The 16,832-nt window shown below is 39.4% G+C and overlaps 1 protein-coding gene across 2 annotated transcripts in view; it reads left to right on the top strand.

The window, feature by feature from the left end:
• Nucleotides 1-3,532: 3,532 nt before the first annotated feature.
• Nucleotides 3,533-16,832, top strand: part of ARIH1 (ariadne RBR E3 ubiquitin protein ligase 1) — a 114,441-nt gene continuing 101,141 nt past the window's right edge. The window contains exon 1 of one of the 2 annotated variants that reach the window (XM_036844424.1): nt 3,533-4,223. In XM_036844424.1, the coding sequence (XP_036700319.1) occupies nt 3,855-4,223 (369 nt within the window). In that variant the 5' untranslated portion in view covers nt 3,533-3,854. The remainder of the gene's footprint in view (nt 4,224-16,832) is intronic. The other variant, XM_036844425.1, reaches the window with a different exon arrangement.

Below are 16,832 nucleotides of genomic sequence, written 5' to 3'. Positions count from 1 at the left end.
CCTTAGAAAAATTCCAGTGCTATTTTAATTTCTATTTATCTGAAAAGCACTTGCACATTTTTCCTGTTGGAATTTAGTTCATAACTATTTGGTGAGCATATAAATATTTATGGAGTTTTGCTCCATGAGTAGATATTTAATAAATATGTACTAATATTTTTGACCTTATTAGGACATGGGGAAAATGGGAGTACCTAATTACAAAACAATTATTCTTTTGGCACCAAGGAAATATTAACTTGCCTGTTCTTTTTCAAGGAACTTGTCCTGTTGTTGTTTACAGACTACTGTACGTCAACCCAGTAATCACCATAGCTGAGAAGGCAGTAACACAGGTAGTACCTTTAAGATCAAGTCACTTAAAAAAACATTGTATGTGGGTCATCCCTTAGCCAATATGCGGCCAGAGTGGAGTTGTTATACTGGTTTTCTTTAATAGCGCTATAAACTAACCTGATTCTAAGATATTTTTTAAAAATATCAATGGAATGAGTATTGCTGAAAATTTCATTATGATGGTTTACCCATAAATAGGAGACCCCAAAATTCAGAAGCACTATGATAATGACCAAAAAAGGAGTCATCAGACTATGGAAAAGATTTCTAAGAAAAAAGCAGGACAATTTTCTTCCCTGGAAAACAGGGATGACATCGGCCATGTACATACATGTATAATCAAAATAAAATCAATTAAAAGGTTATAAATCCAATTGGCTATTGTTCTTTTTCTGCAAGATGCAAGGTGACTTACGACACTTTTTAAAAGTTTTAATTTTGTGAACATATAACTATGTGCCAGGCACTGTGTCAAGTGCTTTAAATATATTATTCCATTTGCTCCTCACAAATAATCCTATGAGAATAGGAATTATAATCCTCCAAAGTGAAGTTCAGTAATTTGTTTAAAGTTATAGATAACAACTGGAGGGGCAGAGGTAAACTCTGCTCTGTTTCCTCCAGAGCCTAAGCTCTTAAATTTTAGCCTATGCTGCTTCTCAACATTGTTGACATAAACACTGGTGAAATTCTATATCTAGCCCTAACTTCTCTTGACCTTCAGTCTTGTATATTAGCATATGGAACTGCCCTCTCAACATCTCTACCTCGATGTCTAACAAGCATATCAAATTTAACATATTTCAGTAAACAGCACCACCATTCACCCAGTTGCTCAAGCCCCAGATTTAAGAGGCATCCTTGATTCCTCCATCAACCCCACAGGCAAGCCATCAGCAAATCTGTTGGCTCTACTTTCAAATTATACATGAAACTGACCACTTCTCATCCTCCCCACTGTCACAACCCTGGCCCAAGCCATTATCATTATTCACCTGGACTACTGAGACAGCCTCATAATTGGTCTCTGCTTTCATAGTCCATTCTCCACAAAGCACCCATAGTTATTAAAAAAATAAAACAACCCACAGATCATATGGTTGCATTCTTCTGCTTAAAATCCTTTAATGCTTCCCATTGTAATAATGTAAACTTCTTAAGATGCCCTACAAGGTCCTACTTGCTCTCTGCCTTGATCTGCCCTCTCTGACTTTATCCCCTAACACTCTCTTTTTGCTCAGTATGCTTCAGTCACATTGGTCCTTATGATGTCAAATGTCTCTGTGATGTAAAGTCACGTACTTTGAGAGGATTTGGAAGGGCAGGATTGGGGATTTGAAAAAACTGGCAAAGGTTTGAAAGAGTTGCCTAGAGTGGGAGAATAATTTAGAAAAATTTAACAGGATTGCTGGGTGGTGTTGAGGGTTCAGGTGTGGTAGGTGATTGGAATTTAATAACAGAATGCATGTGATTATGAAAATTTCTCCAATAGTGGTCAGCTGCTCCAGTACCAAAGGGGAGGATGTGAATGGTAAGGTTCACTCAAGATAGGGGTAGATGAAAAGAAAGATGGGGCAAAGGAGTTTAGGGTACTGACAAGCATTGCTGATTTTTTCTGTAGGTATATAATAGTGGGGATGAGAAGGGTTACTAGTGTCCTTAACTTGCCCCAGGTGTGGCAACAACCTAGAATCACTAAATAGAATCAAAGGACCAAGACCTACCAGCATTGATGTTAAAAGCTTTAATTTGCAAATCCTAAGATTGTTTTAGGAAATCTGATTATTAAAAAATTTACAAAATGGACAAATTAGTAGAGGCTTATGCACATTATAAAGGAATTTTTCACTTTTCAGAATCAGTTTCCAAAAGGAACCTGTAGGTTGAACGGTAAGGTTTATAAGTAAGTTAGGTATTCAGACTTTAAAAGATTTCCAGTCTGTCCAGTCCTTCAAGTTATCCCAAGAAGGAGTTTTCTCATGCCTCTTCTTCCTTCAGAACATTTCTCTGGTTCTCCCGTCCCACTTACAAAGATTTAAGCCTACTGTTAGAATGTCATAAAATACTCTTACTGTCCTGGTCACTAACTTGCTTAATATTTTGCCATTTACCCTGCTTGCACTTTAAGCTCCCCAAACTAAACTACTTTACACCTACTGTGCTATTGCTTTTGTTCTTTTCTCAGGCTAGACCATCTTCCCTACCTTCTCTGTTAAAACTCCTAGCCATCCATCAACACTCAGCTCACACAGCACATTTCCAGATAAGAGACAAGCACTATCTCTGCTTTGTCTCTGTAGATATTTCTATTATTGTCTGTATTGTGTTGTCTTACAATGCATTTTATATACAATGCAGTATATAATACATATTATGCATTATAAAGTATTTTTATGATTGATATTTAAGGTCACCTAGGCGCTAAAATAGAGCAAGTGTTCTGTGGTCTTGGTCAAGTCTCTTTCCCTTTGAGTCTCAGGTATAAAATGGGTACTGTGGCTCCGTGAAGATGAGAAATATATATGTAAACCCCTTACACGGTGCTCGTTTAAGGCAAGCCATGACTGTAACATTGTTTAGGGCCTTGAATAGGTGCTTGATAGGCTGAGTTCAGGAAGCACTTCTTTTAAATGACGTCACTATAGGCGACTTAAAAATCACAGCACGTCTGTACAGAATCAAATGAATTACTTAAAACGAGGTTCACCTGCTACACAGTTTAGACTATTTGCATAAAACAGAATTCACTGAGCAGCCCAGGCAACAGGAATATTAGCTGAACAGCCGAGGTCTTCCTGAAATTACTCCAGGACGGGCGGAAAGGGTCTCCCCGGCCCGGTGGGAAGGCAACCTTCCCCCACGGACTGCGCGAGGGGCTGGATCCCCATGGCCTGCGGCAAAAACCACCACCTGGGTGGCCCAGGTGCCCCCCCTCCCCCCCGCCACCCACCGTCCCCCTCGGTGACCAGGAGGCCACAGCCTCCTCCAGTACACCGTCCGCTGGTGTGGGCCCAAACAGCGTCCGCAGCCGGAACCCAGCCGGCGATTCCCGCCTCGCCGGAGCGCGCCGCGCTCCCTGGGCCAGCTCGGGCCGTGGGGTCTCCCCGCACTCCACGCAGGGGCGGCGGGGCGGGGAGCGACTACGTCAAGAGCAGTGACGCGACGACGCAGCGCGACGCGGTGACGCACGCCCCTTTGTTGGCTCAGTAGCAGTAGCAGCGGCCGTGGAGGTAGCGCTGGGGACTGTTTTCCTTCGGGGGCCAGAGCGGAGCCGCGTCTGACTGAGGCGGGCGGCAAGCGGCCCCCTCGCTCCCTCCCTCCCTCCTCCGCGCCCTCCCCGCCGCCGCCAGCCGCCAACCGCCAACCGCCGCGCCCGGGGAGGAGCCGCGGCCCGCGGGGCCGGAGCCAGGCCTGCGTCCGGACATCAGCCGGAGCCGGAGCGAGAGCCGGGGCCTCGGCGTCCCCGCCCTCTCCCCGCCTCAGGGGCCAGCGTCCGCCGGGCCCCCGCGCGTCGCGCCATGGACTCGGACGAGGGCTACAACTACGAGTTCGACGAGGACGAAGAGTGCAGTGAGGAGGACAGCGGCGCCGAAGAGGAGGAGGACGAGGACGACGACGAGCCGGACGATGATAACCTGGATCTGGGCGAGGTGGAGCTGGTGGAGCCCGGGCTGGGCGTCGGCGGGGAGCGGGACGGACTGCTGTGCGGAGAGACGGGCGGCGGCGGCGGCAGCGCTCTGGGGCCCGGCGGTGGTGGCGGTGGTGGCGGCGGCGGCGGCGGGCCGGGGCACGAGCAGGAGGAGGATTACCGCTACGAGGTGCTCACGGCCGAGCAGATTCTGCAACACATGGTGGAATGTATCCGGGAGGTCAACGAGGTCATCCAGGTGAGGGTGGCCCCGGCGTGGGCTGGACCGGGACGGACCCGGGAGCAGATTCGGGTGGTCCGCGCGGCCCCAAGGGGCAGGCCTGGGCCTGGTGCGCAGCCCAGCCCGGTGCCTCCCGGCCCAGTCTCCTCCGCTGTCTCTGCTGGGGATAGAGCAGACATTCGCCGGGTGTGGGGAGGTGCGCTGGGGGCGGTGCTTTCCAGGTCCTGCTATGGCGGAGGCCTCCGGCTGCCTAAGACTTCTCTTACGGGCAATTCCTGCCTGTCCCTGGGCCGGGTGTCCTTCCTCTGGCCCTAGGAGCGCCTATAGGGGCGGGGCGTAGGTGGGGTGGAGGAGAGCTGAAGAACTGGGCCCTTAAGACGGTTTCCCCGGCCTTCAGTCTCACTTGAGAACTTTTGGAAGGGGTTAGAGTAGGCCTAAGAGCTGCTTGGTGTACGGTTGCCCCAAGTGGGCACCAGTTAATAAAGAAATGGATCTGCTTGGCAGTCTTAAGTGCCTACTTAAAGATGGGGGAAGGGAACTATTTCTCGGAAGAGGTGCTGATGGGTCTTCTTTTCTGATGGTGAGGCTTTTGCTTGCCTCTTTTTAAGTCTTTGCTATTCTTTTGGGTCCTGACTACTACTTTTTTCAGTTGTAGCATACTTGAAGCTGTTGGAATAGTTGCTGCAGCTTGCACACCCAGCCTTGCAGCTAAAACCACAGCAAAACGCAGTGTTATTGTGTAATATTGGACAGGACTCTGCTGTGAGTTAGTAAGTGGAGACTTTATGCTTCTGGACTCCTTTTCTCTGATAATTTGTATTTCGTGGTCAGTAAGTTGGGCTCGGTTTAAGTTGATAACCATATCTCATTTAACCTTCTCGTGGGTTAGATTTTGCGTTTTTGAACTTTAGGAAACCAAAAGTTTACATTTATTTGGAGAAAACAATTATGATGAGGGGTCAGGGGTATGACTGAAGAATAAAAATGGAGTCTTGATTCAGTGCAACTCTTAGAAAACACTAGTTACATGAAATGAAACTGTGTACGTGAGCAGCAGGTTACTGTTGCCTTCTGGTATGTCATTTTTTTTCTCCCTTAAAATTGGTTGGCCAATATTCACTGGCAAATTAGCAGTATGTCACTGCCTACTTGTTGAGTTTGCATGATTAATAGATTTTTACAGTACTGTTTAGTAAGCGACACTTTCTTTTGAAAGTGGAACCATCTATTTAGGCCTATTTGAAGAGAGTGTTTTGAAATAATAGTAAAAAAAAAAATCTGAAAATCTAGTACTGTTACTAAAGAGTGGAAATCTCAAATTTTCTATAGATGATGTAGTTTGAGGAGGAAATTGAAGGGTTGTAGAAGAAAGATAAGTTTTACTGCTCTTTCTGATCCTAAAAATATGACAGTTGAGTTCTTAGGTCGCTAAATTGAGACATTTTCTTTTTTTGAGGAAACTGAATTTACAGTGAAACCCTGAATTCTCTTTTCATTTATTTACGATATAAAGTATATAGTAAATCTATATAAAATCTGATGTTTTCAAACTTTGTACCTAGCTTATTGGCATTTTAATTAACTTTAAAAATTCATAGATATTATTTAACTTTTTAACTTATAGTCTGTTTTCATGTAGGTAAATCTCATCCAGCTTTTTCAGCTCTTAGGTGTGTCCTTAATCACTGAGGCCAAACCTTACAAGTTCTTTATGTCACTTCTGGAACAGAGATGTAGCTAATGCATGTGACATCATTTTTTCTTTGTTAGTTTAGGGGAAAAGGAATAAAAGCGGATGAACTGAACTAAGGAGACCTACAAAATACTAGGGATTTTTTTACGTGTCCTACTTTAATCATGTTTTCATGCTGGATTTTTGATACAACTCTTTTTTTCCTCGTTTGCTTCATGTTAAGCATGCTCTTAAGTAGGATTGCTGAAATAAGTATCTTTCCTTTGTTAAAAGTTCATATTTAGAAATATCAGTAAATCAAAGGATAGGATTTATCCCAGACCGTTTTTTCTCCAAATGGTATACACTAGGCAAATGGTACACTAAACTAGGCTTTGGTTATGTTACAGGTTATTTATGTTAATAGATTGTAACTTAAAAAGTTACACAGGTAACACATTACATTGTAAGAAAAAACTGATGGCGGTAAGGAGAAAAAAAAAGACAAAAGAATTATTTTGCCTGACACTGGGAGAGATACACCAGAATTTGAACTGTAGTAATTGTTCCAGACCTGTGGATACACTGTACATATTCTTTTTTTAATAATAACACAGTCAAACTTTGTGTTCTCTTTATGTTTTCAGTAGAAAAAAGCAGGTTACAAAAACAGGAGTGTCAGTTTTCTCCTGCCAATGAGTAATTATTTTTCAAGTGCTTACACAATTACATATCTAAACTAATTTATTTAATCAGTCTGTTTTTATTGGTCTTCCTTTTTATTGTCCAGTTTCCATTTTTTGTAAACCTCATTGGGAATATGCTTATAGATATATCTTTGAATGTTTTATTTTCTTAGGATAAATTGAATTGCTGAGTCAAAGAATTTGCTTATTTTCAACCATTTGATACATATTACCACATTGCTTTCAGAAAGATTATCATTTTTTAAATTTGCTTTTTTTAAACTGATGAGGTTGAACTTTTAATGTGTTTATTGGGCATTGGTATTTCTTTCATAAATTGCCCTTTGCTTTTGCTCACTTTACCCCCTTTTGGGATGTTTATCTTTTATTGATTTGTAAGTCCTGTTTATATTCATAGAGCCTTTAAGTTTTTCAATTAAAACTAATGTTGGTTTAATATGACAGTAAGTTTTAAGTAAGTTTAAAAACCATTGTTTTACTTAGTTCACATCAGGGAGCTTACTGTTAATTCTAGAAAATTTAAATCCCCTTCTTCCCAAGTGCTACTTTTTTTTTTTTTTCCAGTGCTACTTTTGAATCAGTTATGTTAGTGGATTTGAAAATAAATGTGCAGGAGAAAAAGATTGAATGTCAAAAGGATGCCAAGTTAATTTAATCTTTCCTGGGGGAATTTGATTACTTTTTCTGGGCAACAACAGATTAATACTGTTATTTGTAGATATCTGTGGGTTAGTTCTAGTCTTCAATCAAGTAAGTTAACACTTTTTCTTTTAGAAAGCTCTTCGTTTTCTGGCTTTCTGTAACTCTTGTTATAGTCTGTCTAATTTGGTCTTGTTTTATTAAAACTCTTTGTGGCTACTTAGCTTACCTTTTGAACTTTTAAGAAAAGATCAGAGATGTTCTTTAACATATAGTAATGATAAAGAAGTGCTTAAAGCCCCTAATTTACCTAGCTACATTTACTTAACTAGTATTGTTCACATTAAAGTGGTTAATAATAATACAGTGGTTATCTAACGTAATTGCCTAAATAGCTAAGTAATTTATTAAACTAACACTACGCAACTCTGCAGTTGAGGGATGTTTAAATTTGCTGTTTTGTGTTTCCACAGCAATCTTTAGCAGATGTTGGTTGTGCCTTGTGTCTGTGCTGGTCACTCTAGAGGACGTGGTTCTTGCCTAAGAAGCATATGGAGGTGGGGAACATAGAGGTCCTTGGGCTCCATATCCAGAGATTGTTATCCATTAGTCAGGTCTGAATTGGAGCCTAAGCATCTCTATATTTTTAGCCACTCTAGTGATAGTTCCGAACCACTGGAATAGTCATAGTTCATCCAGTGTCATGATTTTGACTCACTCAGGGAGAATGAGTAGAGTGAGAAGGTCAAGTAACCCTTAAGAATACTACGTTTAAAGGCTGTGCTGAGGAAGAGGCGCATGGGGCTGTTGGATGTGAGTGGTCAGACAGGAGGCATAAAGAGAAGTGGGTGGGCGTCTTCCTATTATTTATTATTCTAAATAACCTGTTTTAAAGACAACAGAAATATGTAACCTTTATGAGGGAAATTTTCTGTTGGCTGTTGATTTGAAATCTTTAATATTATTTCACCCATTTATTTATTTAATTAAAATATTTAATTAAAGAGCTTCTAAGGTGAGGTTTCATGCATAAATTAGAGACAGTATAGTCCAGTGTATTGTGTATTGGTACAGGAGTCAGTTCTAGCCACTGCTTTTCCTAACTGGCAAGTTAATTTACATCTCAGAACCTTCAGGTTTTGTTTTCCTTTGCCTGTTTTTTGGATCTGGAAAGTTAAAACAGGAGTGATGAACTAATAATGGATTGGTCTTTTTTACATTAATGCTTTGTTTTTCTAACATTCTTTTAAAACCTCAGTGAGTTGGAGGTGCTCATTGTTTCCAAGAAATTGAATTCAAGTGGTTGTATCAAGATGAATTTAAATTTGTTAACTTTTGGGGTGGGGGAGAGGGGAAGTAGTGTGTTTGTATGTATTTTGAAGCTATTAAGGTGTTTGGTGTGGTTTATTCCTCTTGAACTTTTATCTTTTCCCAGCTGATCTCCTTGAGCTATAGGCTTTAAATTACATTAATTCTTTTTGAATCACTTATGGCATTAGACCTGTGAATCAGAAACTAGGGGAGTGGGCTCCAGCAGTCTCTTTTAACAAGCATTCCAGGTGATGCTGATGCAAGCTAAAGTTTGAGAACCACTGGTCTAGTTGAAATTTAACAGCAGTATTTCTCCATGTGTAATGACTAGTGATAAATTACTAGAGAGTGGGTTAATGATGGAAGGCAGATTGTTTAAGAAACTAATAAAAGGAAAATTTCAAGAGCCTGCACAACACTTACTGGGCTAATCATAGAGGGGATTTGTTATCATTACTGTTATCCTTCAGATTAGGGTGGTTTTTACTCAGTTATTGCAAACATGCAAGCCAAACTAGTGACATCTCACATTCTAGGTTGGAACACTTGGTTTTTCTTCCACCCTTCTTCACCCCCTGGGTTTTTTTTTTTTTTTTTTTTTTTTTTTTTAAAACAAAAATAGTTGAGAGAGTTTCTTTAGTTGATACACTGGAAGGGATGTAAGGTCTTGGATACTGTAAATGCAACTGCTCAATACTGTACAACATGTTGAAAATATGAGACTTATTCTCAAGGAGTTCACGGTCTCTGAATTTAGACACTCAAAGCTATTAGGTCAGTGCTAAACGGATAGTAGTAGGTGTTCATGGAAGAGAGATCTGTGGATGTTATCTGGAAGATGCCTAGGATTTAGATGGATAGAACAAATGGATAGGAGCCCTTCTAAGAAATTGAAGTAAGAATGAGGAAAGTGTGTCCCGGTGATGGTGAAGTCAGCTCAGGTAAAACAGAGTTTGTTAATTATGGGTGATACTGTTGTAGAACCTGGGAGGTTTGATACTATGAACAAAGGTAGGCAGAAGTCATCAGATTAGATTACTTTCTTCTGGATTTGACCTGTGGCAGCTGTATGTATTAGTTATCTTTAGCCCTATATTTCTACCAAAACTTAGTGGCTTAAAAACAACAAACATTTATTATCTCACATTTTCTACGCGCCACGATTCTGGCTTCAGCTTAGTTGGGTGCCTCGTCTCAGGGTCCCTTATAAGGCTGCAACCAACATATCAGCTAGATTGCAGTTATCAAGATTTGACTATGGGAAGATCCCATTCCAGGTTCACTTGTGTGGCTGTTGGGCAGGCCTCAGATTTTTCACTGGCTGGTTTTTGGCCAGTTCCTGACGTGTGGGCTTCTCCAGAAAGTGGCTTACAACACAGTAGCTTCTTTCCTGTGGGGTGGGGGCCGGGAGGGGGGTGTGTGATAGAGAGCCCCCAAGATGGAAGACACAGTCTTTTATAACTTCATCTCAGAAGTGACATTCCATCCCTTCGCCATATTCTACTTGTTTTAAGTGAGTAAGTCCAGCTCACACTCAAGAGGAAGGGATTACACAGAAGTAGGAAGACGAGGAGGTGGATCCTGGGGGCCATTTTACAGGCTACCTACCATGATATATATAATCTGGTTCAGTCAAGAGGTGAATGAGAACTACTGTAAAATGTTTATCCAATCAATTTATATACAAATGGGAGAGTATTACAGTAGTTTGGATTTTTTAGTTTTGAATAACCATAAATTATTTGTGTTTGGCTTTGCAAAGTATTATATCTTTAAATGATAAACATTCCTAATTACCTTTCAATGGCTGAGACTGAAAGAATAATTTGCAGCCTCTTAGACTTGGCAGGAATCTGAGATCCTCCAGTCGTTTGTTTGTTTGTTTTTAACTTTAGCTACATAGTGGAATCACCTGGGAATTTTTTAATTTTGAGATAATTGTAGAGTCACATGCAGGTGCAAGAAATAATGCAGAGAGATCCCGTATACCCTTTTTACTGATTTTTCTGCAGTGGTAACATCTTGCAGAACTGTAGTATAATATAATCAGTATATTGACATCGATGCAGTCTACTCATTTTATTCAGATTTCTTTACTTGAGGATTTAAAAAAATGCTGGCACTCATAACCCAAGACTAAGCAAATGGGTCTCTGGGAGTTTGGACCAGGCATTGTCATTAAACAGAAGTTTTCCCTGGTTTATTTTAATGTACAACTAGGGTTGAAAGCCCCTGTTGTTGTCCAGTGTCTCTAAGAATCCTCTCTCTTTAACATTCCGGTCTGCTTAACAATGAGTAAATGACAGATATTTTGTGATGTAGCTCATTCTAAGTTTAACTCTTGATTTAGGAAAAAAAAATGGAATTAAAATCTGTTTCCATTTTAACTTTAACCTGTTGTTCCTAGGGTGGCCCTTTGGATGAAGGTTTTTATTGTTGTTTTCTTAACAATTATTGTTTGGAAGCATGAAGGAAAAACTTCTTGAAGTTAATCAATCCCCTTTTCTTTGTTCCTTTTATGACAGTGAACCTATATCTTTGAATATGTATGTTGCCTACCTCTCTGTTTTTCCATTGGACACTTTCCATAGGTATAGAATCACAGGCCCATAACTTTGCTAAGATCTTTTTTTTTTAAATAAATAAATATATTTATTTATTTTTTTAGGCTGCGTTGGGTTTTTGTTGCTGCGCTTGGGCTTTCTCTAGTTGGCAGCGAGCAGGGGTTACTCTTCGTTGCAGTGTGCGGGCTTCTCATTGTGGTGGCTTCTCTTGTTGAGGAGCATGGGCTCTAGGTGCGAGGTCTTCAGTAGTTGTGGCACGCAGACTCAGTTGTGGCTTGCAGGCTCTGGAGTGCCGGCTCAGTAATTGTGGCGCATGGGCTTAGTTGCTCCGCGACATGTGGGATCTTCCCGGACTAAGGCTTGAACCCGTGTCCCCGGCATTGGTAGGTGGATTCTTAACCACTGCACCACCCAGGAAGTCCCCTTTGCTAAAATCTTGACTATCTTGACACACTGTGTTACTATGTACCTTTACAAATAGCTTAATTATTCCCATTAAATGATGGGATAAATGGAAGAATGAGTAGTTAGGCTGACATTTGATGATCACTTACTAGGTGAGAGAATAATCTGTAATCTGAGGCTGCTTCTAACCTGGGATGACTGGATCCTTTGGAACCCCTGGAGATAGTAGTGGCAGTCCTTGCCTTATTTTATTTTCAGTGTTTAAAAAAGCCTACTGTATTTAAAACAAAGCAAATCAAAACTGCCCAAGCTAATTAAAATGCGGGCCAGTGTTAGATCTTCAATTCCAAAAGAATGGCACATTTTATAGAATCAGTAGATTTCTACAATCGTGTAATTTAAGTTTCTTCCTAAATTTTAGCTTTCTTCCTAAATTTTTATTCACCCAGTGATAGGTAGTCATCTGGCTTGATCTTGAATAACATTTCTTTATGTATCTTGGTGCATAGTAGATGCCCACTTGGTATTTGAATTAAATTAATGGGTAGTGTGGTATCTTAGAAGGCAGTTTTAAAAGGTCTTATTGAGCTAGCAGCTGCTCTGGCAGATTAACTTTCAGAGCCCTACTTTTTTTCAGTTTTAAAAATGAGAATGCTAGTATTAAGGCCAAATACTGCATTGGGAGTTTTTTCGTGTAGTTTTTTTTCCTGTAATGTAAACTTGCTGAATAGCATTTTTCCTTTTTCCTATGTTCCGTTTAGAAGAAGTGTCACAGTGACCTGACATGATACATTTTGGCAAAAACTACAGCAGATAATGAGGTATTAGGTAACATTTCCTTATTACTAAGACATTTGTTTAGACAATGCTAAGAATAGCTATAATCTCAGACACTTCTCCCCAGGCTTGCTTTGCTGTCTCCTTTGAAACTGTCATACTTCTAATTCAGATATTAAATGATTTCAGTTACTTGGTAATACATCCTTTCTCAATCACAATTGTACATTTTTTAGGGGTTAAGTATAAGCTAGAGACTGAGAAGTATTTTCTAATTCTCTTAGCAAGTGTTTATAAGTAAAAACCTCTAATATGGACACATTGAAACTTGTGACATTTTGGACAGATATTTCTCTGAAACCCATTTGAAACCCAAATTTACTGCCTTCTCTCCTTAAGGCTGTTCTTCCTTTGATTGACTTACTAGTTAACCATTCTTGGAATTTGAAAGTCATCACTGATTCTTTTTTGCCCTGCATTTCCCATATCTAATTAGCCCTGATCAAGTTACCTCTGAAATTTATGTTATTCCTCTCCTTTTTACTAAGGCCTCTTTTTTTTTTTTTTTTGTCTCCCCATGCGGCTTGTGGGATCTTAGTTCCCCAACCAGGGATTGAACCCCAGGCCAAGGCATTGAAATCGAAGAGTCCTAACTACTGGACCACCAGGAAACTCCCTAGGGCCTCTTTTTATTTTGCTTTTTTGTCTCTGGGCTTCCAGTCTGTCTATCATACTACCAAATACAAATATACTAGTCATTTTCTTGCTTAAAAAAAAAAGAGACTTTATTGTCCTCCCTGCTGCCACACACATTTCCTATTATACCTCTGGTCTAGATTCTTTAATACGGTGTTCATGGCTTCCCCATCTTGATTTCAGCTAATTTTTTCAGTCTTACCTTCTGTTGTTCCCGATTCTCCCACCAACCCCAATTGCACTACTTATAATTTCTTAATATGTAATACACATTTATGTTTTCCTGTTTTTGCTCATGCTGGTCCCTCTTCTTGTGATGCTCTTTCTCTTTTTAACTGCCTGATATAGTCCTACTCATACCCTGTTCAGATATTACATATCTCTTACCAGGTCCCTCTTCTCTACCATCGCTGCTTTCTTACCTGTGTTTGCATAGCACTTCGTAAGGATGTTTGGTGTGGCCTACATGAGGCTGTAATATAGCCATCCCAATACCTAAGTCACTAGCCAGCTATGAGGGTTTTGAGGGTGAGAGCTGAGTCTTCATCCATCGCATATGTCACACTAACAGTCTCTGACATAGTAGAAACTCAGTGAATACATTACTGAAGTTTGTCCTTTTAGCAAATGCTTGCTTCTTTGGTTTCCTTATCTGTAAACCAAAGGGAGCCAGACACGATTTTCTTCTGGCACTAATACATTATTTTATGATTTCTAGATAACACCACAGTAATAGTGTAAGAAGATGGCAAGAAAAAAGTGTTTAAATTCCAGGAGGGCAAGCTTTTTAAGGCCTCTGAATATATAGCGACTGTTGTAGATTAAACTTTATTATTTGCATGTAGTTCCCTGGCACTTTATATGAACTGACAGTTATGTTAAAAACACCTGAGTTCTTCTAATACAGTAGTTCTCAAGGTATGGCCTATAAGAGGAAAACTTTTTAAGACATTACTTGCCTTTTTTAATGTGCTGGGATTTGTACTGATGGTGCAGAAGCAGTGGGTGGGTAAAACCATGGGAACCTTAGCACAGGTCAAATCAGTGGCAACAACTATACCAGTAGTCATTTTATTTTTCACTGCCATACACTCAGTAAAATTGTCGGTTTCACTTATTGTCCTGGGTGAAGCAGTAAAAATTATTAGTGTTATATCTTATCCCTTAAGTACACACATTTTCTTACTAGCTTATGTGGCAAAATTGGTGGTATGCATAAAGCACTTCTGCATACTAAAGTACAGAGGTTGTCTTGAAAAACGTGCATTTGATTTGTGAGCTGAACAAGCTGCTTGTTTGATGGAACACCGTTTTTACTTGAAAAAATGACTGGCAAACTGGTTATTCAGACAAATGTTTGTAAATGTTTCTTCAAAATGAATGAAATACAACTGTTATTTTAAGAAAAACTGCTTACAGTATTTGTTGCCAATGATAAAATGTTTAGTTTTTAAGTGAATATTAGAATTTTAGAAAACTTATATCTGCCATTGTGAGGCTGAGAGCCTCCTGATGAAATACTGTATAATATGTGAACATTTAGAAGATCTGTTTAACATAATGAACAAGTATTTTCCAAATGACCAATTTTCCAGTGACCAATTGTGATATTTCACAATCATGCGTTGGTAAATGATCCATTCAGAGTTCAAGATAGATCATTGGATTTTAATATAGCAAGAATAAGAAAAGTTCTTTGATGTGGTTTCAGATTCTATTTTACAACTAGCCTTTTAGAAACGACCACTTTTTGAGTTTTGGTGTAATATCAAAAAGAATATCTGTACTTATCTGAAAAGGCTATAAAAGTTCTCCTGCTTTTTCCAACTACATATCTTTGAGAGGCTACATTTTCTTTATTCTTTAAACAAAACAACATACTTAAGGATTGAATACAGAAGCAGATATGAGAATCTGTTTTCTAGTTAGCCAGATATTATATGAGTTTACTATAAATTAGCAATGGGTTATATATGACAAGTTAGGAATTACTGCTGATTAGGAATTATTACTGATTAATCAGAAACATTTATGTATAAGCTATGTTAGATGCTGTGGGGGATATTAACAGAAATATTAGAAATGTGAATCATGAAATATTACTTGTTTGGAAATAGAATGGGATGCTTAATATTTCAAGGAAGAGCTAGCAGAGATACCACCTGACATATTCCATTTGTTAATCTGTTTATATTCTGACTTCTTATATTTCAGTGAAAGCTCTATGAGAGCAGTGACTTTGTTTTATTCATTGCTGTAGTCCCAGTGCCCAGAACAGTACCTAACACATAGTAGGCACTTAGTAAACATTTTTTGTGTAAATATTTTTATTTCATCCCCGTCCTTGAAGAATATTTTGCTATGTTTGTAATTTTAGGTTGGTAGTAGTTTTCTTTCAGCACTTTAAAGATTCCATTGTTTTCTGGCTTCCATTGTTTGCGGTAGGAGGAAGCTAAGGAACCTTTAATCTGGATGTTTGTAATATTTTTTACTTTGTGTCTAGTTGTGGTTTTCTTTGTGTTTATCTTGCTTTGTGTTTTCAGATCCTTTTGAATCTGTGATGTCTTACGAGTTTTGGAAATTCTCAGTTCTGCCTTTATCCCCTTTCCTTCTAAGAGTCCAGTTACACATACATTAGAGGTTTTTGTTATTTTCCACATGTGTCCAATGCTCTTTTGTGTATCTTACATCCTTTTTTCTCTGTGCTTCAGTTTGGATGATTTCCATTGATTTATCGTCTGGGTCTCTAAATCTGTCTTCTCCTTTGTCTGATTTGCTATTAAACACCCCTCAATTAATTATTAATTTCAGATACTATATTCTAGAGTTTCCATTTGATTCTTTTTTTATAGATGCTAATTTTCTGGTGATTTCTTCTTTTTCATCTGTTTTCCATCTTTTGCTCTATTTTCTCTAGCATATTAAGAATTTATTCCTAAAAGTTTTGTCAGCTAACTCCAATATCCGAATTATCTGTGTCTTTTTATATTATCTTTATTTTCCTCCCAGTTTTCAGTCAGGTGTTCCTGTCAGTTGACATATTTTGATTGCATGCCGAACACTGTATATAAAATATTTAGAGATTCTGGATGATGATGGATTCCTCCAGAGAGGATTTTTATTTTTCCTTCTGCTTGACAGTGAGAGTGATGAATGGTTGCCTTAATACAGTAAGGTTGAGTTCTAGCCCTGTTCAGTTTCAGTTTATCTCTTATCTGCCATTGGCCTTTTAGAGTCTTCAACTAAGAACCTGGTGTTTTCCTCAGCAGTCCCTTCCCTAGGGGGTCCCAAACTTTAATCATTGCCCCTCTGCCTTTCACAGGTTTTAGATTTTTAGTCTCGGCCCTGTGCAATCCCAGGATTCAGTAAATGTCCTGGGTGGAAGACCAAGTGTTCCTCCATTCATTGAGACACCCCTTCAAGTCTCAGTATTAGTTTCCTTTTGTTGTTGTAATAAATTAACACAAAGTTAGTGACTTAAAACAACAGAAATTCATTATTTTACAGTTGAGAAAGTCAAGTTCAAAGTGAGTCTCACTGGGCTAAAATCAAGGAGTTGGCAGGCTGTGTTCCTTCTGGAGGCTCTAGAGGAGAATCTATTCCCTTGCCCTTTTCACTTCTAGAGGCTGCATGTATTCCTTGAACTAGAATTCCAGCTAGACGGTATGACATTTTAAAGATTGGAGTAAGGAATATCTTAGATTTGGGAAAATAACAGAATGGAGGAAAAAAAGATCTAATTTACTCATTTTTATGTAAGGGGAGACTCACAAACATAGACAAATGTGGTAATAACAGCTGATATTTATGAAACATGCTAGGATGTTTTCACGTGTATTCGTTACAAAATCCCAAG

This window comes from Balaenoptera musculus, chromosome 2 (genome assembly GCF_009873245.2).
Source record: "Balaenoptera musculus isolate JJ_BM4_2016_0621 chromosome 2, mBalMus1.pri.v3, whole genome shotgun sequence".
NCBI classification, from domain to species: domain Eukaryota; kingdom Metazoa; phylum Chordata; class Mammalia; order Artiodactyla; family Balaenopteridae; genus Balaenoptera; species Balaenoptera musculus.
The sequence above is the reverse complement of the archived record's forward strand: the minus strand, read 5'-3'. Positions and strand labels throughout refer to the sequence as shown.